At 35.3% G+C, this 22144-nt stretch overlaps 1 protein-coding gene across 2 annotated transcripts in view; it reads left to right on the top strand.

Annotated features, from left to right (window-relative positions):
• Positions 1-22144, top strand: part of Wnk3 (WNK lysine deficient protein kinase 3) — a 152732-nt gene that overhangs the window by 114917 nt on the left and 15671 nt on the right. Inside the window, exons 17-21 of one of the 2 annotated variants that reach the window (XM_071606047.1) lie at positions 1740-1971; positions 2374-2504; positions 3075-3691; positions 7600-7834; positions 9042-9051. In XM_071606047.1, the coding sequence (XP_071462148.1) occupies positions 1740-1971; positions 2374-2504; positions 3075-3691; positions 7600-7834; positions 9042-9051 (1225 nt within the window). The remainder of the gene's footprint in view (positions 1-1739; positions 1972-2373; positions 2505-3074; positions 3692-7599; positions 7835-9041; positions 9052-22144) is intronic. The other variant, XM_071606048.1, reaches the window with a different exon arrangement.

Raw genomic sequence — 22144 nt, 5'->3', positions numbered from 1 at the left:
TTTGTGTCTATATCTATTTTTCCTGTTTTATCTAGGTATTTGGATTGATACGGGAAGCCAGAACATATATTAAATATGCCATCTTGTTCCAGTTACTATACATTAAAAATCTGTAATTTCAGTGGAATCAATGCAACATGTCTAAATTGAAATATTGAGAGTTATTTCACCTCCTCATTGAAGTAACATTATTACCATTCCAAACTGGGACTTTGGACAATAAAAGCTGATTGTTCAGAATTCATTATAATCTGCCCTAAGTCAAATAATGCTTATCTAAGACAGTATGCTTACTGTCATATAGAACATCTTCCTGCAGACAAATGCTAAATCCCATTTTTTTATTTGTTTGTTTTGTTTTATGTTACTGGAAATTGAACCCACTCAGAAGTACTCTATTACAGAGCTACATCCCCAGCCTTTTGTATTTTTAATTTTGGAACAGGGTCTCACTAATTTCTTGGGGCTGGCCTTGAATTTGTGATTCTCCTATCTCAGTCTCCTGAGTCACTGGGATTACAGGTGTGTGCCACTGTGCCCTGCCCATTCTTTGTGCTTTTATGTTTGCCTTTAATCCTCTAGATTTATAGTGACCATTCTTATGTTTCCCAAAGTATTTTTTGTTGTGTCTATTAATTTTGTATTAATTATTATAGGAAATATATTTTTAAGATACTTGGATACAACAGTTAATTCTGGTTTTAGGGGCAGTATATAGGAAGACAAGAAGAGTGATTTTCATAGCTAGCATGGCCTAATGTTAACAGCAATTTTTAGAAGATGAATTTAAAGTAATTTTGTGTTTCTTTGTAAATTTCTATATGCTTACATAAAGTAAAAAGCTTGATTTATTGATATTTCTCTGTTACTCTAAGTGCCTTAGATATTTTGTTTTTCTGTTATATGTCAGGTATTTTTTAAAATATATTTTTAGTTGTCAATGGACCTTTATTTAATTTATTTATTTGGTGCTGAGAATCAAACCCAGTGCCTCACAAATGCTAGGCAAGCACTCCACCACTGAGCCACAACCCCAGCCCATATGTCAGGTATTTTTAACTCTTAAATAATATGATAACAAATGAACATTTCATTTTAGTTGCATGGGATTTCAGTAATCTTTTTAGTAAATTGATACATACAAAGGAAATAATTTAATTTTCGGTTTTCAAAGGTGACATAATGATGAAAAATATTCTGTGGAAGATTAATAGTCTTCTCTTATATTCATCTGAAATTTAAATGATGTTTTCAAAGAAATGGTGGCAACTGGGAATGCAGCTTAGTAGTATTATGATTGCCTAGTATGCACAAGGCCCTGAGTACCATCCCCAATACCTCAAAAAATGGAGAAAGAAATGAAAGGATTAATTTCTATAAATTGAGTACTTAAGGTTCAGTCTGATATAGTACTATAATATAATTATATACAGTATCCTATTTTTTTTCCATTACTGGGAAGTGAACCCAGGGACACTTTGCTACTGAGCTACATTCCCAGCACCTCTTATTATTTTATTTTATTATTATTATTTTTTTTATTTTGAGATAGGGTCTCACTAAGTTGTTGAGACTGACCTCAAATTTGCAGTCTTCCTGTTTTAGTCTCCTGCGTAACTGGAAGTATCCTATTTATGATTAATGATTAGTTCACATAAGAAATTGCACTAGGCAAAAAATTTCTCCAACTTAACTAAATCACTGCTACTTTGTGTTTTCTTATTTTTTGTCTCCATTAGGAGATGTCCCCAGATGCTTCACTTCCAGGGGATCCAGAGGCCTATCCTGCTGCTGTGTCAAGCGGTGGAGCCATTCATCTGCAGACAGGAGGTGGATATTTTGGCCTAAGCTTTACTTGTCCTAGTCTCAAAAATCCTATTAGCAAGAAATCCTGGACTCGCAAATTAAAAAGCTGGGCATACAGGCTACGGCAGTCAACCAGCTTTTTCAAGAGATCAAAAGTCCATCAAGGTAGTGTGCTTACAGTCAGGGACATAGACTAGGTAACATCACTTTTCATTTACTTATGTTTTTTTTTTTTTTTTTTGGTTGTTCATACACAAATCTTGTCACTTTTTCCACATAGCCCATGTATGTGACATGTCCCATTAATGTCATTGCCATTTTATTTTTTCCTTTAGTAATTAATTTGGTTTTCTGGTTATTCATTTCATATAGATACTAAGTCTTGGGATAAATCTTACAATGTATGATTAGAGTTAGGGACTTATACAATTTTGCTTATTACATTAACACCTTTTAATTGTCTAGCAGGAGTTAAACTTTTTCTGCTTTTCTTCATTTTTGATAATGTAAACAAATTTAGTCTTAACAATTTTCTCTTTTCTGCTTATAATTTGACAAAACTTACAGTGGAAACAGAAGATACAAGATCAGCAATTGCTCCTGATCCCATTCCACTGACACGGGAGTCCACGGCTGATACTAGGGCTTTGAGTAGATGTAAAACGATGCGTGGATCATTTCAGCGGGGTCGGTTTCAGGTTTGTGTCTTTGGTTGAATCCTTAATCTATAAAGGCCTTATGAAAGGGCTGTGAACGTAGGTAGCTCAGTGATAGAGCACTTGCCTCAAATAAGTGAGACCCTGGATTTGATCTCCAGCACTGCAGAAAACAAAAACAACATTTGCAGATTGGTCTTTAGATCATACTTTTTTGGTCACGTTACACATATCCTCTCACCTTTTGAAGCCATCAGTAAAGGTGAGTCTAATGAAGTGGGGATTTTAGTAACTGGAATAGATCACAGAAATGAGTCATCAATTTTGGTGGGCGGTCGTGTCATCTATTTTATGAATTTAATCTCATGCTCTTTAGAATATCAGCAGTTTTAATTGTGGAATTTTATTTGAAAAATATGAAAGCAACTGTCTTTACACAAGGTGTCCAATTAAAAGATGATATGGGGAATAGAGATGGACTTTCAGATTTTGGTAATAGCAATACATGTGCATTGTAGCATTTGTCTATGCTGTGTATTGATGTTGAATTTTTTTCATGTAGTTACCCTTTACTTAGGTGGAGCCAGACACTTATACCTTTTTATATCTCAGGTGATTACGGTTCCTCAGCAGCAGTCATTGAAAGTGACATCTTTTGGAATAGAACACCGACCAGCATTCAAGGAAATATCGAATCAGTCCAGTGAAGAAGCTCTGGCCTTTAGTGAAACTGCAAAGTCTCAAGAAGTGGAACCTGCCATGCACAATCCTCAGACTTCAGTCTCTTCTCAGAAGTTACAAACTCTTCATGAAACCTTTAAAGAAGATAAAGGGATTTCCAAACAATTAGACAACTTCCTGTCTTTCAGCACAGCTTGTGAGACTGATGTATCTTCAGTGACCCCAGAAAAAGAATTAGAAGAAACTTCAGCCACGGGAAGTAGCATGCAATCTGGATCTGAACTGTTGCTTAAACAGAGAGAGATACTGCCTGCTGAGAAACAGCCTAGTTCTGCGAGTGAATTTTCAGCCACTCTTGCTGATAATGGGAAGGCAGCGGCAAAAACTGGTCCAGAAAGTGATCAGAGCTTACCCCTTCATGAAGAACAAGCCTATGCTCAAACGCAGAGTTCACTCTTCTATTCTCCATCTTCCCCAATGAGCAGTGATGATGAGTCAGAAATAGAGGATGAAGACTTAAAAGTGGAACTTCAAAGATTACGAGAAAAGTAAGGACTCTGTTCTGTCACAAATCCGATTGTCTTGGGTTTTATAGAGCTTAAAATTTGATTTGTGGCTAATTTAGTATTGGTGACATTTTAATGATTATAATCTTTTTATGATTAAAAACTACAAAGAATGGTAATGTAAGACCTTTATGAATGTTAAAATGCTTGCATACAAAATATTTTCATAGTTTGGAGACTAATATTAATTGGCTGTTTATTCTTTTTGCTTACTTTCTAAATCCTTATCCATCAGGACTATTGGATTAAGATTTTATAATTATTCTTGTATAATTACATATTTGGTAAGTAAGGTCAAGTTTGTTATTTGGTAAATGAGGTTATCAACCTTCACTAATGATATTGTGATAATGTTTTGTCAATGTTTTGCATTTAGAGTTATAAACTAGGTTATATATTTTCAAAAATTAATATAAAGTTGCCATATTCTTACTCGGTTCACATGTTTCAAAATTCAAAAGGTTTAATCAGTTGGGTCTCCCTCCTACCACTGTACCCAAACTACCCAATTTTTCTCCTTAGAGGAAACAAATAATAACTGTTTCTGGTATATCTAGAGTTTGTCTATGGATGCACAAACAAATGTATACATATTTTGTTCTTCATTTTCCCCAAAAGAGTAAATTATAATACAAACTATTTTATCTTGCTTTTTCACCATTTCACTGTGTTTTAGAACTATTTCTGCATTATTAAAGTTTTCCAGTTCCATAGTAACGCACTATATATACATTCTCAAATTAATTACTTGCCTCTTATTGATGGCTTGATGCCATTACTTTGAAAAATTGAAAACAATTTGGGGGATGGGCAGTACTGGGGATTGAACCCATAGCTCTATATCATTGAGCTCTATCCATAGTATTTTTATTTTTTATTTTGAGACAAGGTCTTGATAAGTTGCCCAGGTTAGCCTCAAATTTGGGATCCACCTGCCTCAGCTTCCTGAGTTGCTAGGATTATAGGCCTGCACTAGCATACCCCGTTAACAAGCAATTTTTAGTGTACTTTTTGCTTTAGTGAATTTCTATTCTGTTATGGGACATAAAACTTGAAAGCAGGGAGAATCAGAGAGGAGAGAAAAATAAAGGTATGGAAAAAATTTAGATTTTAGCCAGATTCTTACATATTTGATTAATGGTTCAATTGAGTACTGTGTTTTAGTGCTTTAAGAACGAAAGCTGGTTAAAATCCTTGGAATTTTCCCAGTTTTTAAGCCCTTGCCCAAAAGAAAAAAAAAAAAAAAACCCAAACCTCAAATTCCACATGTCAATGAGATAATTATATTACCATTTTCTCTTCAACTAATTTCTGTGGTTGTGTTGTGTTTTGTTTTTGACTGGAGCCTAGAAGGAATTTGAGAATGTTTTAAACATTCATCAATGGAAGATTGTTGTTCTATTTTTAAACTATATATACAGAGATATACAGACCCAGGCTCAGTGGTGCATACCTATAATGCTGGTGACTTGGTAGTTTCAGGCAGCAGGATGATAAGACCAGCATGAACAACTTAGTGAAACCCTATCTCAAAATAAAAGGCTAAGGATGTAGCTCAGTCGTAGAGTACTTGCCTAGGATGTATGAAGCCTTACATTTACTCTCTACTACCACACACACACAAAATATACTTACATAGGTTTGACTTTACTACACATTATGTATTTATCAACTTTACTATACAATAAGTATTATGCAGTACATGTACACCTATACTTTTATAATAAAATAGTTCTTTTTAAAGTGGTTTAATACTTGTGATATCAGTACTATATTGCTGGGAGTTTTTTGTTTTGTTTTGTGGTGCTGGGGGTCAAACCCAAGGCCCAACAAATGCCAGACAAGTACTCTGCCACTGAGCTACATCCCCAGCCCTTCAATGCTGTTATCTGAAATCTGTTTTGTTTTTTTAATAATTTAAAAAACTAGGCTACATCTCTAGTCCTTTTTAATTTTTTTTTTTTTTTTTGAGACAGGGTCTCACTAAGTTGCTAAGGCTGGCCTTGAACTTGAATCTTCCTGCCTCAGCCTCCCAAAGTGCTGTGATGAAAGATATGCATCACTGAGTCTGCCTTAAGTTCTACTTATATAAGCAATGCTGAAATAAACATTTTTTTGTATTTTTTACATAGCTATACAATTATTTTTATGATAGATATGTAGGCAGTCCTTGGTGTCCCTTGGCTTGCAGCCAGGCCAGGCCACTGTCCCTCCATCAGCACATGGCCTTTCCTGTGGGTCTCTATCCTCACATCACCTTCTTATGAGGACACTGGCCATTGGCTTAGGGCCCACCCACCGTAACCCAGTAGATCTCATCTCAGCTACACACATCTATTTCCAAATAAGGTGCATCCCGAGGTTCTGTAGAACATGAATTTGGGGGAAACAGCAGTGAATACCCCAAGGTGCAACTGAACAGGTCAGAGCCATGTACATCCCACATGAAGGTCAGCAACTCCACAGTCCCTCACCTGCTCCAGGTGACATCGGGGCCCTGGACTCTCCCTCAGAAGCTCCTGAAATTTACTCCACCACTGCTTCATGATGCCACTGAGGAATGCCCTCATTGTAGTGAGGTGGCACCCCTGAAAGTGGCCCTCATTCCAGGTAGCATTGGTAGGGATCTAGCAAATGCCCCCACAGGCTATATTCATCACCCATTGCCTCTCTTCAATCAAACTCGGTCCACGGCTGCTGTTCATCTGAATGGCACAACCCTGAGCACTTCTATGACTCCCAGCTCTTGGAGGCCAAGCCACAGACAGTACCTGGAATGGGCTTCAAGCAGAGGGAGAATGTTCCAGGAGAAGGAGCTCTGTGAAGGCAGGATACAGGAGAGTGTGGGGCACACAGGAAGCCCTAAGGAGCATTGAGGATGGAGGCAGGCGAGACAAGAGTGGGGTGCAGGGACACCACGTGGAAAGACACTAAATCAGGCCTGCAAACACATCACCTCCCATTGGCCAGGCAGGCCTGTGGACAAGGCTTTAGGCCACACCTGCTTCTTCCTTGTTTAAAAACAAAACACAGCTAATAAACTATTTTCATATTTAGCATAAATGTCATTATAAGCTAAAAAATGTAATTGCTAAATTAAAATGTTATAAATTTTAAAGTGATAGTGTTAAAACTGTGTTCCAATATAGCTATACCATTTTGTACTCAAAAAAATATATCTGAAAGTATCTGTTTACCCACATCTTAACAACTGTAGACTGGATATTATGAATTTTTTAACTCATATTCAGATAAATTAAAATATTTTATTAGCTGGGTGCAGTGTCACGTGCCTATAATCCCAGGCTTTTGTGAGGCTGAGGCAGGAGGATTATAATTTCAAAGCCATTCTGGGCTTTATAGCAAGACCCTGCCTCCCAAACTATGTATGTTTTTTCCCCCAGTTATATTTTGTGCCTTTGATTAATAGCAAGTTTGAACATAATCTCATACTTATTGTTATTTGTATTTCCTCTTCATTAGAATCACCTTTTCATATTCTTTGCCTGTTTTTCTATCAATTTGGTTTTTTTTCTTACTGATGTTTAGGATCTATTTATAAATTCTGAATATTAACTCTTCTTTTAACATTATAAATATTTTCTTCCTATTTATACTTTCAACATTTAATAATGAAAGGTTGATGTTATCAAACTGTTAACATTTAAATTTTGTTTTATCTATATTGAAATTTTAGACATTTGTTCTTGTCAATTTGTTCATCTTTTTCTTTAGGACTAATTAGTTTAAGGTTATGCTTCAGAAAGCATTTCCCATTCTAAAATAGTGAAAATACTCTATATTTTGCCATTCTTAATCTAAAATTTTGTTAACCTTTACTTTTATTAGTATAAAATCATTAAATTATTTTCTGCATGGTTTGCATTCAGACACATTCAGGAGGTGGTAAATCTTCAAACCCAGCAGAATAAAGAGCTTCAGGAGCTCTATGAACGTCTTCGGTCAATTAAAGATAGCAAAGCACAATCTTCAGAGATTCCTTTGCCACCTGCATCACCACGTCGACCAAGATCTTTCAAAAGTAAACTTCGCAGCCGCCCCCAATCCTTGACACACGCAGACAATTCCTTGGTTGCAACAGGTAAATCAATCATGAAAGTAAATGTTTAAAAAAACCTGGTCAAAAGTTAAGCAAAAATAGAAAGGAATGAAATTTTAGTTTGGTTTTTATTAAGATAAAATTATTTAAATAAGTGCAAATTATTACAAAATTCTTTTCTCGATTTTTTATGTTAAATGTTCTTTTGTGTAGGAATGATGAGGATAATTGACAGATGTTGAGAACTGCTGAGTTTGTTTTATGTTTTCATTCGGAAAACAAACAGCTAGAAACCCAATATTGTTTTCCAGAATTTTCCTTGAAACGTTATCAGTCAATGAGAAACACTGGTCTTGCATTTAGAGTTTCTTGGCAAGTTCATTGATCACAAAGATAACCTTTAAAATAGTCTCATACTTTATCTGAAGTAAGAGATCTTTATTATTCATAAGAATATTAGTAAAATACATATAGTCAGTTTGGAAAAAAGAGGGTCAGTGTCAACTATTAAAGAAGTACTAATCAGATCAGGCTTCTTTGGTTACATGTACCAAGTAAAAGTTGAGCTTGAGAGTATATTGTAAAGACATAGACATGTGCAAAATCTCAATACAATTTGCAGTGGGAAGAATAATGGTCATTTAGAGATGTCCATATTCAGAGACCTAAAACATATGACTGGATTTGATTATATAACAAAGGAAAATTAAGATCACAGATGGAATGAAAGTTGTTAATCGGGTGACTTTAAGATAGGGAGATCATCGTGCATCCAGTGTAAGGACAGAGTCCTTAAAAAAGGAAGAGGGGGAGGGCTGGGGTTGTGGCTCAGTGGGAGAGTACTTTCCTAGCATGCATGAGACCTTGGTTCCATTCCCAGCACTGAACAACAACAAAAAAGTGGAAAAGGGAGACAGAAAAGGAGACCAGAGAAAATATATGATAAGGGAAACAGTATTAGAGAGATGTAACACTGCTGTCTTTAAAGATGAAGGAAGAAGGCCACAAACCAAGAAATACAGGCAGTTTTGTTTTTTGGTGGTTTTTTTTTTTTTTTTTTGGTACCTAGTATTGAACTCAGGGGCACTTGGCCCGTGAGCCACATCCCCAGCCCTATTTTGTATTTTATTTACAGACAGGGTCTCACTGAGTTGCTTAGTGCCTCGCTAAGTTGCTGAAGCTGGCTTTGAACTCATGATCCTACTGCCTCAGCCTCCCAAGCTGTTGGGATTACAGGCATGCACCATCATGCCCAGACCAGGCAGCTTTTAGAAGCTAGAAAGTCTAGGAAACAGATTTCTCCTGTTGCCTCCCAAAAGAGTGCAGCCCTGCCATCACCCACATTTTATGACCCGAGACCCATATTAGACTTTTTTTAATATTTATTTTTTAGTTATAGGTGAACACAATATCTTTATTTTATTTTTATGTGGTGCTGAGGATCAAACCTAGTGCCTCATGCATGCTAGGCAAGTGCTCTACCTCTTAGCCACAACCCCAGCCCCCATATTAGACTTTAATATATAGAACTTTAAGATAATAAATTTATGTTGTTTTAAGCCACTAAATTTTTGGTAATTAGTTATAGCAACAACAAACAACTAATACAGAATTCAAGAGTGGGAACTAGACTTCATTTTTCCTTTGGTTCTGGGGATTGAATCCAGAGCATCATGCTTGCTAGGCAAGTACTCTACCACTGATCTATACTTCCAGCCCTGGAACTGTTTTTGTATTGTCCTCATAAAGGTAGATTTAGATTGAAAGTAGCTTTGGGGATTTAATAGCAGATGTATGATGACCTTCAGTCTGATGCTATTCCATTAATAGCTCTACTTCATTTTATTCTTTTTTGTCCCCAGATGGCTGGCTGGCTGGCTGTCCTTCTGTCTGTCTGTATTTCTTTCTTTCTCTCTCATCACTTTCTTTCTGACTTTTTATATTTCTCCTTCCTTCCTTCCTTGCTTCCTTCTTTCCTTCCTTCCTCCTTCCCTCCTTCCCTCCCTCCATATATTGGCCAGGCTTTTGCTTTTTCCCTTGCCTCCTCTCCCACCACTACCCTCCCCTCTCTTCCTTTTCCTTCTCGTTTTCCTCTCTCCCTTTCCCTCCACCCACCCCCATTTCTTTTTGCAGTGCTGAAGATTGAACCCAGGACCTATGCATGCTAGTTAAGTGCTCTACCACTGAGTCACACCCCCAACCCACCCACATGACTTATTTTTAATCTATGTTTTCTGATTCACCAAAACTTTGGCTTTAAGATGGCTTTGGATTATTATTGTGTTGATCACTGAAGTAGATTATAAAGCTTGGTGTAGTGGCCCTTGCCTGTGGTTCCATCTACTTAAGAGGCTGAGGCAGGAAATGTTTAAGGCCACCCTGGGCTATAGAGTAAGACCCTGTCTAAAAAAGGAGGAAATGAAAGGAGAAGCAAGGGGAAAGAGGGTTTTTGTTGTCTCCAACCGTTATTAAATTTCTCCTTTCAGTTCTGTTCATTTTTGCTTCATATATTTTGAAATTCAGTTGTTATATGCATATATTTATAATTGTTGTCTTCCTCATATTAGCAAATATTTCTGATATTAATATAGCAAATACAGCTCTCTTTTTTTTACTGCTATGTCTTTGGGGTTGGAAGTATCAGGGATTGAACTCAGGGATCTCAACCACTGAGCCACATCCCCAACCCTATATTGTACTTTATTCAGAGACAGGGTCTCACTGAGTTGCTTAGGGCCTCAACAATGCTGTTCATGAGGCTGGCTTTGAACTCATTATCCTCCTGCCTCAGCCTCCCAAGCCACTGAAATTAAAGGTTTGTGCTAGGCTTTTCTTTTTTACTGCTATATCTTTTTATCCATTCTTTTATGTATTTATGTTTTTTAATCCAAATAGTGTTTATTATGGTTATCCTATCCTGTTTTTTTAATCAAGTCTGTGACAATCTGTCTTTTGATTTGGGTATTGAAACCATTTCCATGTAATGTAATTATAAATAAGATAGGATTTATGCCTGGTATTTTACTGTTTGTTTTGCATATGTGCTAAGCTTTTTTGTAACCTTCTTCCTTGCTTGTTGCCTCCTTTTGTGTTAAGCAGATATTTTGTAGTTTAACTTTAAAATTCCTTTGTTGTTCCTTTTATTTTTTTTTACCAATTTTCTTTTGATATGGGTTTATAATTAGGTTCTTAATTTAAAGCAATCTACTTCTGATTCAAACCAACAATTTTAATGGATTACAAAACTTTTCTCTGTGTGTATGTTCCCTCCCAACTTCTCTGTTCTGTTATTGTTATACACATTACCTATTTATACATTTTATAAGCCCATCAAAATTTTTATAATTATTGCATGTGCAGTAATCATTGAAATCAGATGGGAGAAGAAAAAAGTCATAAACACAAAATAAATTTATGCTGAATTTTATATTTACCTGTATATTTCCTTTCAACAGTGTACTTTGTTTCTTAATGTGGACTTTTATTTCATACTAAAGAACATCCTTCAGTATTGTAAATTAGCTTAGCTGCAATAAATTTCAATGTTTTTTCATGATATATATTTTCATTTTTATTCATTTTTTTAATTTGTGGAATTTATTTTGAAAACAATGAGATAGAAAACTATCTTTTTCAATGAAGGCTGTACAAAAGGCCTAGTATAAACACAACTTATAATAATTTTTCTTTCCACAAAACATAAGATATAGAAAAAAATGTGTTTGTGTTTTGTTTGGTGGCTAGGGAATTAGAATAAAATTTTGGTGATTATTTTAAATTCAAGCTCTATGACCACATTATAGCTTCTAGCTCACAGAAATATGTTACTCTTAATACCTCTTCTTCTAGACAGTGTGAAATTCTTTAATGATGTAAATAGAATGCTAAAATAGCTAGCTATTTGAAACTCTTCTGAATGAAAAGATATATCACTTTCTGCCATGGAAGTGATAGAAAAGCAAACCAAAAGTACAAAATTGAATGAAATAAAACATTTTTCTTAGTAATTGTCGGTTGATAAACTTTTGTTTTATGCTCTAAGACACTTGAAAATACAAAAAAAGCAAAATCACTTTTGTAAAAGACATCAAACTATTTGGACTTAGTTTTCAGAATTCTAGAAAATAATATAAAATAATATAGACTCCATTCCATTCTTTTTTGCCCGTACATGGGCTTGAATTCAGGGCCTTGTGCAAGGTAGGCCAATGCTCAACAACTGAGTTACATTCCCAGCCCCCGCTTTTAAATTTTTATTAATTAATTAATTAATTTATTTTAGTAGTACTAAGAATTGAACCCATGTGCACACTACCATTGAGATATGTGCTTAGCCCTTTTTAATTTTAATTTTGAAACATGCTTTCACAAAATTGCCCAAGCTGCCTCAGCCTCCCAAGTAGCTGGGATTATGACATACACTAACACACCCTTCCTCTACTGCATTCTTATTAAAAATAGAAATCAAAATAATGGAATATTCAGAGGAAAGGCCTATTCTAAAAACAATAAATTCAGTTGAAATTTGAATGTTTATTGTAGATGGACACAATACCTTTCTTTATTTATTTGTTTGTTCATTTATTTATTTATTTATTTATAGTTGGGGATGGACAATACCTTTATTTGTTTATTTATTTTTATGTGGCAAGCACTCTACCACTGAACCACAACCTCAGTCCTTATTTTACTTATTTTTATGTGGTGTTGAGGATTGAACCCAATGTCTCACACATGTGAGACAAGCACTGAGCCACAAACCCAGCCAAGATTTTCCTATCTAATTTGTAAGCCAGTCATCGAGAAAAACTAGTTATCAGAATGAGCACAGAAAATATACAGTTCATTCAGCATGTTTCCAAGAATTATCCATCTTCCCCTTTTCACATTTTTTTTTCAAAACAAAATTTTTGTTTTTGGTATTTCACGTTATTACTGAACACAAGTCAATTTACTCATTGCTCTAAAGGGGGCTCAGTGAATCCAGGACAAGTTAGTTGTTGGGGGTAAAGAAGATGATTTATTTGGAATGCCAATGCAGTGAGAAATTGATAGGATAGTCCCTGGGCAGGGGATCTTATCTCAGCATAAGTTTTAAGATCTTTTTATCCTTAACAAGGTGAAAAGCAGGATTCCCAGGTTAGGAAATGATTTGTGAATAGAGATTTCTATGCCCTTCCAGAGATCTAGAATAGGACATTGTGAAACCAGGCTCTCTCCAGAGGTCTAGAACAGGATGTTGTGAAACTGGTGGTAGGTATTCATGTAATTACAAGGTAGTGATTCTCCTTTGTATTTTGAAAGTATCTGAAGTAGTCTTATCTTGCTGTCTTCAACCTTGCAGTTGAAAGAAAAAGATTAGGTAAGTTTTGGGCAAATTAATCTCATACTGCCAGTCCCTGACAAACATTCCTTAAATGACTAACGTGTCTATCTGCAGAGTTGAGCAAAAATATGATCCAGAGGTCAAGGTAGGAAAGGAGACAGATACAATATGAAGATAAAATGCCAAGCTCTTTCACCATCTTTTAGTCAACCATTGGGCAGTTTAGTAGGCCTTCATGAATAGTCAGTGCTTCCATTAATCTCCAGGATATATAAAAAACTCAAAAACTTAACACCAAAAAACCAAATAACCCAGTCGATAAATGGACAAAGGAACTGAACAGACACTTCACAGAAGAAGAAATATGATCACTCAAAAATATATGGAAATGTTCAACATCTCTAACAAATAGAGAAATGCAAATTAAAAACTGAGGGCTGGGGCTGTACCTCAGTGCCAGAGCACTTGCCTAGAATGTGTGAGGCACTGGGTTTGATCCTCAGCACCACATAAAATAAATAAATAAAATAAAGACATTGTGACCATCTGTACAACTACAAAAAAAAATTTTTAAAAAGAAACTACACTGAGATTTCATCTCACCCCAGTGAGAATGGCATTATCAAGAATACATAACAATAAATGTTGGCGAGGATGTGGGTTTGAAAAGGGTACACTCATATATTGCTGGTGGAACTGCAAATTGGTGAAACCACTCTGGAAAGCAGTATGCAGATTACTCAAACTTGGAATGGAACCACCATTTAACCCAGCTATAACACTCCTTGGTATATACCCAAAGCACTTAAAATCAGCATACTATATTGACATAGCCACATCAATATTTATAGTACCTCAATACATAATAGCTAAGCTATGGAACCAACCTAGGTGCCTATCAACAGATGAATGGATAAAGAAAATGTGGTATATGTACAAAATGGAATACTACTCAGCCATAACAAAGAATGAAATTATGACATTTGCTGGTAAATGATGGAACTGGAGAATATCATGCCAAGTGAAGTAAGCCAGTCCCAAAGAACCAAAGGCTGAATGTTCTCTCTGATATGCAGATGCTAAGATACTAAAGGAGTACTTTGGATATATATCCAAAGAAGTACTTTGGATAAGACAAATGGGAATGAAGGGAGGGAAGGAAGGGGGGATTGGAATAGGAAAGACAGTAGAATGAGTCAGACATAACTTTCCTATGTTCATGTATGAATAAACAATCAGTGTCACTCCACATCATGTACAACCACAAGAATGGGAAGTTATATTCCATGTATATATGTTAAAATACATTCTACTGTCATGTATAACTAAAAAGAACTAATAAAAAATTTTTTTAAAAGTCAATGCTTTCAACAAAGCAACCTTCAAGTCCCTGAAAAGTAACGTAGTCTGCTGTTACCATAACCCATTCACCAGAGGTATCATCTACAGCAAAGCAAGTGGGGGACTAATCTACATTGGACAACTGTGTAAACTACAAATCAGTGATTTTTAAAGTGAACTGAAAACAAATGAAGCTAGAGGGTTTGTTTAGGTTTCAGTTGTTACACCATTAGTTTCTTGAAATACAGAAATATAAGCAAAGTAAATATGGAGGCATGATAGTTTTGTCATTGTAACTGGTTGTTTCCAAATTTCAGTTGTAGTGTTTGTATTACCCATCCTGTCTTGATGCATAGATAGGATTTTATCCACCTTTTATCAGTTCTTAAAACTGAACAGTTGGCTCCAAAAATATGGTATACTCTTTGGTATCCTTAACTCTGTTGCACAGATTTCCCCTAAGACATTCATATATCTTTTTCAATAGATTAAAATTTGCCTGCAGAAAACTAGTATTCATTTCTACAAAACAAGAATCTCCATCTACATGTAGTTTATGGTGTCTGTCACTGTGAAAAGGTCATCTCCTTAAAGAAACATATAGCATAGTGTTGTATGGGTCTCCTTCATTTTTGAAAGAGGGTATGGCAGGCTTCTTGTTTGAGAGGTTTTCACTTTCAGCATTTTGATAATGCCATCCCATTGTCTTCTGGACGGCATGAATTCTGATAAGTCAGCTCTTCATTTTAATGGGGGTTGCTTATATATGATAAATCTATTTTTGTCTTTGAAGATTTTCTTTATATCTTTGACTTTCATCAATTTGATTTTGAATGTTGATGTACAGATGTGATGGAGCTTAATCTAGTTGTAGTTCATTGAGCTTCTTCAATGTGTAGATTAATACCTGTCATCCAGGTTTAAAAGATTAGGGACGTTGTTTTTTCTTTTAATTGGTTCTTTTTAGTTATTCATGATAGTAGAATTCATTTTGATATAATTATACAAGCATAGAATATATCTTATTTTAATTAGGACCCCATTCTTGTGGATGTATACAATGGTGGGATTCACTGTGGTATATTCATATATGAACATAGGAAAATTATGACAGATTAACTCCTCTTACCTCTTCCTGTCCCCCTCCCCTTCCCTTCATCCCCTTTGTCTAATCTACTGAATTCTTTCTCCCTCTCCCCTTAGTGTGGGTTAGATTCCATATATCAGTGAAAATATCTGACCTTTGACTTTTAGGGACTGGCTTATTTGACGTAGTCTCCAGATCCATCTATTTACTGGCAAATATCATAAAGTCATTCTTCTTTATGGATGAGTAGTACTCCATTGTGTATATATACCACATTTTCTTTATCCATTCATCTGTTGAAGGGTGCCTTGGTTGGTTCTATAGCTTAGCTATTATGAATTGAGGTGCTATAAATATTGATGTGGCTACATCACTGTAGTATGCTGAGTTTAAGTCTTTTGGATATGTACTGAGGAGTGGGATAGCTAGGTCAAATGGTGGTTCTATTCTTAGTTTTTTGAGGAATCTCCATACTGCTTTCCAGAGTGGTTGCACCAATTTTCAGCCACACCAGCAATATATGAGTGTACACTTTTCAAACCTGCATCCTTGTCAATATTTATTATTATGTATTCTTAATAATTGCCATTCTCACTGGGGTGAGATGAAATCTCAGTGTTGTTTTAATTTTCACTTCTCTAATTGCTAGAGATGTTGAATATTTTTTATGTATTTGCTGACCATTTGTATTTCTTCATTTGAGAAGTGTCTGTTCAGTTCCTTTGCCCACTTATTGATTTATTTTTTTTTCTGGTGTTGTTTTTTGAGTTCTTTATATATCCTGGAAATTAGTGCCCTACCAGAGGTGCTCATGGCAAAGATATTCTCCCATTCTGTAGGCTCTCTCTTCATGCTCTTGATAGTTTCCTTTGCTATGATGAAGCTTTTTAGTTTGATACCATCCCACTTATTGATATTTGATTTTACTTCTTGTACTTTAGGAGTCCTGTTGAAGAAGTTGGTTCCTGAGCCGATATGTTGGATTGTTGTGCCTATATTTTATTCTAGTAGGTATGGGATTTCTGATCTAATTTCTAGTTCTTTGATCTACTTTGAGTTGAGTTTTTTTGCAGGGTGAGAGATAAGGGTTAAATTTCATTCTACTGCATATGGATTTCAAGTTTTTTGAGCACCATTTGTTGAAGAGGCCATCTTTCTCCAGTGTATGTTTTTGGAATCTTTGTCTAGTGTGAGGTAACATCATTTTTGTGGGTTTGACTCTATGTGTTCTATTCTGTTTCATTGGTCTTCTTGCCTATTTTGGTGCCAATACAATGCTGTTTTTTGTTATTATAGCTCTGAGTATAATTGAAGGTCCAGTATTGTGATGCCTCCTATCTTCTATTTTCTCGCTAAGGATTGCTTTGGCTATTCTGGGCCTCTTATTTTTCCAAATGAATTTCATGACTGCTATTTTTTTCTATGAAGAACATCATTGGAATTTTGATAGGAATTACATAGAATCTTTGTACTGGTTTTGGTAGTATGGCCATTTTGACAATATTAATTCTGCTTATCCAAGAACATTGGAGGTCTTTCTATCTCTTAATGTCTTCCTCAATTTCTTTCTTTAGTGTTCTGTAGTTTTGTTAGTTTGATTCTCAAGTATTTTATTTTTTTGATGCTACTGTGAATGTGATGATTTTCCTAATTTCTCTTTCAGCTGATTCATCTAGGCATGCAGTTGAATCTTGGGTGTTAATTTTCTATCCTACGATTTTGCTTAATTCATTTATGATTCTTAGAAATTTTCTGGTGGAGTTTTTTGCATCTTCTAAATACTGAATCATGCCATTGGCAATAGTTTGAGCTATTCTGTTTCTGTTTTTATCCCTTTTATTTCATTCTTTTACCTAATTGCTCAGGATAGAGTTTTAAGGACTATGTTGAGTAGATGTGGTAGGTGTGGGCATCCCTATCTGTTCCTGTCATTTAAAGGTACTTACTACCACAACAAGCTAGACTAGGTTATTGTTTGTGCCAGCTGAAATCACAGCTTTAGGCAGTTGTATTATTCCCAGCATCCATTTTCTTTCAGTAATGCTCTGCAGATATCCCCCTATTCTCCACCCCATTATGTTACTCCACTGCTAGCTGAGCTGAGCTTTGAATGAAATCAAATATCCTCCACATTCTGAATATAGAGATTTTCCAAGTTGCTGCAAAATATTGTTGTTCTCTGGGGGGTGTTTCTTTGAAGGGAGCTCAAAAAGAGGTCTGATCTATCCATTGTCTTTATTGTTATTGGCTTTTGGCTACAATAACACTCTACTGGGGATAAAGGGGGAATGGGAATTGCCCCAAATTAAAATATCACAGGCACCAGTAGCTTGTTTTATATAGACAATTTTCATTTTATACTATGTCTTTGGATAATTATCAAAGATCTGTTATGATTGATTTGGGTTGTTTTTGCCCATATTTTGATTATTTTAGAAGACAAATAAGCTCACCTAGACCCTTATTTTGCACTTGTAGAAATAGATCTCTTCCCTTCATTTATACTTTGAAAAACAGTGTGGTTGAATTGTTATTATTTCTTCTTTAAATATATGGAAGAATTTCTTTTTGGGAGGTTTTAAATATAACTTTAAAATTTTTTTATTTGTGTGTGTGTGTGGGGGAGGGGTACCAGGGATTGAACCCAGGGTGATCAACCACATCCTTAGTCCTTTTTTATATTTTTTTAAATTTTGAGACAGGCACTTGCTAAGTTGCTGAGGCTAGCTTCAAACTTTCCATTCTCTAACCTGAGCCACTGGGCAGATTTGAATTTTTTTAATAGTAGTTTATAGGATTCTTGAAGTTATATTTCATTGTGTTGAGTTTTGGTAATTTGTGCTTTGGGAGGACTTGTTCCATTTCATCTGTGTTGAGATTTTTGCATTTAGAAGTGTTCATTATCTGTTTAGTATCTGACAAATCTGCATTAACATTATCTTTTCATTCCTAGTATTTATAATTTGTATCTTCTTCCTCTATTGTTTTTTATGTCAATTTTGATAGAGGTTTATCAATTTTACTGATTTTTTTTATAAGGATATAGTTTTTAGCTTGGGGGGGTGAGTATTGGGGATTGAACCCCTTGGTGCACTTCCATTGAGCTAGATCCCCAGCCTTTTTTTCTTTTTTTAAATTTCTTTCTTTTTTTTTTCTTTATTTTATTTTTATTTATTTATTTATTTATTTTTTTTATTTTATTTTATTTTTTTTTGGTGCCAGGGATTAGAACTCAGGGTCTTGTACATACAAGGCAAGCACTCTACCAACTGAGCTATATCCCCAGCCTCCCTCCCTTTTTTTGAGACAGCATCTCATTAAGTTCCTTAGGGCCTCACTCAGTGGCTGAGGCTAGTCTTGAACTTGGCAATCCTTGTGTCTGAGCCTCCCAAGTCACTGGACAAGAATAGAGTTTTTGCTTTTATTAAATTTTTCTTTTTTAAAACATTTTTTTCTTTGGTTCTGGGATTGAACCCAGGGGCACTTTACCAATGAACTACATCCTAGCCCTTAATATTTTTTATTTTATTTCAAGACAAGTTTTCACTAAATTGCTGAAGGTCTCACTGAGTTTCTGAGGGTTTCCTTGGACTTGTGATCTTCTTGCCTCAGCCTCCCTAGTTATTTGGAGGACAGGCATGCACCACCAGACCCAGATCTTACATTAAATTTCATAGGGCTAGGAGTATACCTCTGTAATAAAGCATATTATACATTTCTTACCCTAATCCTAGAAGCAATCTTTTCCATAAGGAACCCTAATTCCTTTCATAGGAGAATGGCATTAGGGTTCTTGAGCTATCATTGCTTCTAGGACCTCTTAGCTGACATATAAGGGTACATAGATATACACCTACATATATACATGTATATATACCCCCATCTGTGAATATTTCTATGTATAGCCATATATATCTATATTAAGGTAAACTTCAATTCATATTGATATCTCCAGTTCTACTCCATTATGACATGGACCATGCTACCCTTCTCTGCTTGTCTATCTGTAACATCCCCTTCCAGCAGAGAGAAACTCGGCCCCCACCATCCTTTATCAATGTACTGAATTGTTCAGTTACAGTATATAGGTGTAGCACTTTCAAAACTATTAACTCAAATACCAGTTGTAAACACCTTTATCAGCTAAAATACAGTGCTTATGAAAAATTCTGGGGTTTTTATTTTTGCCTTTAGTATTACAGGTGCCACTCATTTCCAAAGTTAAATCATTTAGCACTTGTTCCCAAGACCTGTTAAATCAGGTTGTTTCATACTTGGGCAATATGGTTAGATTCTTTTGTCAAAATCTACAGTTCATTCTTAGATTTCTGACTTGCTAAATGACTTTTTTTAAGTCACATAGAGTACAGTTTACTCTTTGTTTTCTAGCATCCCCATAGTATTATTTTCTGGTGAGGGTAGGGTCAAGGAGAAGTCTGGGATTCGAGAACCTATCATACCTAAGAAATTTTTAAAATTATAGTACTTTAAATTGATACAGTATAATCATTTATGGGGTACAGTGTGACAATTCAATATATGTATACAATGGGTAATGATCAGATCAAGGTAATTGGCATACCGTCACCTCAGACATTTATCTTATTTTTGAGACCATTAAAAATCCCTCTGCTACTTCAACCAGTTTCCAATTGTCCTGTAAAACAGTAGAGGTTATTCCTCAGATCCAACTTCACTCTTATAAACATTAATGATCTTGTCTCTGTCCCTCCCTCACCTACACCCTTCCCATGTTGCCTCTTTTTTAAATATTTTTTTTTAGTTGTTGATGGGCATTTATTTATTTATTGTGCTGAGAATCGAACCCAGTGCCTCACACATGCTAGGCAGGTGCTCTAACACTGAGCCACAACCCCAGTCCAAGTTGCCTTTTGATTATTTAAGTTCCAAATATTTTCTAATTTCCTTGAGACTATTCTTTGATACATGGATTATTTGGTAGTGTTATTTAATATTCAAGTGTTTGGAAAATTATCTCACCTATTATTAATTATGATAGAGAACATATTTTCAACATGTTTAATTCTTCTCTATTTAAGGTTGTGCCTTTTTTTAAACTGAAATTGACCTTTATTTGTTGAACTAAAACTTTTTGTTAAGGTTGATTTTATGGCATACGATCTATCTTGATGAATATGCAATTGAAAATAATGCACGTTCTGCTATTGTTCAGTAGATTATTCTTTTTTTTTGGTACTGGGGATTGAACTCAAGGGCACTCATCCACTGAGCCACATCCCCCAGCCGTATTTTGTATTTTTAGAGATAGGATCTCACTGAGTTGCTTAGCACCTCACTGTTGCTGAAGCTGACATTTAACTTGCAATCCTCCTGCCTTGGCCTCCAGAGCTGCTGGGATTACAGGTGTGTGCCACCACGCCCAGCTTGTTGAGTAGATTATTCTATAATTATCAAATAGTTCTTGGTGTTTGGTGATATTGTTCAATTCTATATACTTGCTCACTTACTACCCACTGATTTTGTTGTTTATTGATAAAAAACTAGAGATGACCCATCTATACTTGCCAATTTGTTTTTCCTTTAGTTCTGTGACTTTTTTTTAATTGATTCATTATAATTATGCATAATACTGGGATTCATTATGCCATATTTGTACATGTACATAATTTGATCAATTTCATTCTCCTGTACTTACCTTCCTCCCTCCCTGATCCATGTGCCATACTTTACTGAGCTCCCTTCTGTTATTTTTACTTTAATTACATTTAATTATTTAATTGTATTAAATTGTCATATATAATTATTTCATTGTAATGTACTCATACATATACATAGCACAATTTAGTAGATTTCATTCCCTAGTATTTTCCTATGCCCTCCCTTCCTCTCTCCCTCTTTAGCCCTTTCCTATATTCTATTGGTCTTCTATTTTCATGAGATTTTTCCCCCCGCCTTTCCTTTGGGAAATATTCATTTTCCCTCCTTCTCTTTCTACCTTACATGTATGAGAGAAAATATTAGATCCTTGACTTTCTGAGTCTGACTTATTTCACTTAACATTGTGTTTTCCAATTCCATCCATTTACCACAAATGACATAATTTAATTCTTCTTTATGGCCAACTTAACCTCTATTGTGTATATATACCACATTTTCTTTATGTATTCATCTGTTGATGGACATCTAGGCTGGTTCTATAGCTAGGCTATTATGGATTATGCTGCCAAAAACATTAGTATTCATGTATTACTATAATGCTGAGTTTAGATCTTTTTGATGAATGCCAAAGAGTGGGACAGCTGGGTCATATAGTGATTTCAGTACTAATCTTTTGAGGACTCTCATACTACTTATCAAAGTGGTTAAACTAATTTGCAGTCCCACCAACAAAGTATAACTGTACCCCATTCTCACCAACAAATATTGTTATTTGTATTGTTGATTATTGCTATTCTAACTGTAGGGAGATGAATTGTTAATATACTTTTGTTGTTGTTGTTGTAGTAGTAGTACCAGGGATTGAACTCAGGGGACTCAACCACTAAGCCACATCCCAAGCCCTATTTTTTTATTTTATTTTTTTAGTTGTAGGTGGACACAATATCTTTATTTATTTATTTTATGTGCTGAAGATTGAAT

Source organism: Marmota flaviventris, chromosome X (assembly GCF_047511675.1).
Source record: "Marmota flaviventris isolate mMarFla1 chromosome X, mMarFla1.hap1, whole genome shotgun sequence".
Lineage (NCBI taxonomy): Eukaryota > Metazoa > Chordata > Mammalia > Rodentia > Sciuridae > Marmota > Marmota flaviventris.
Note: the sequence above shows the minus strand (reverse complement) of the source record. Positions and strands in the feature narration are given on the sequence as shown.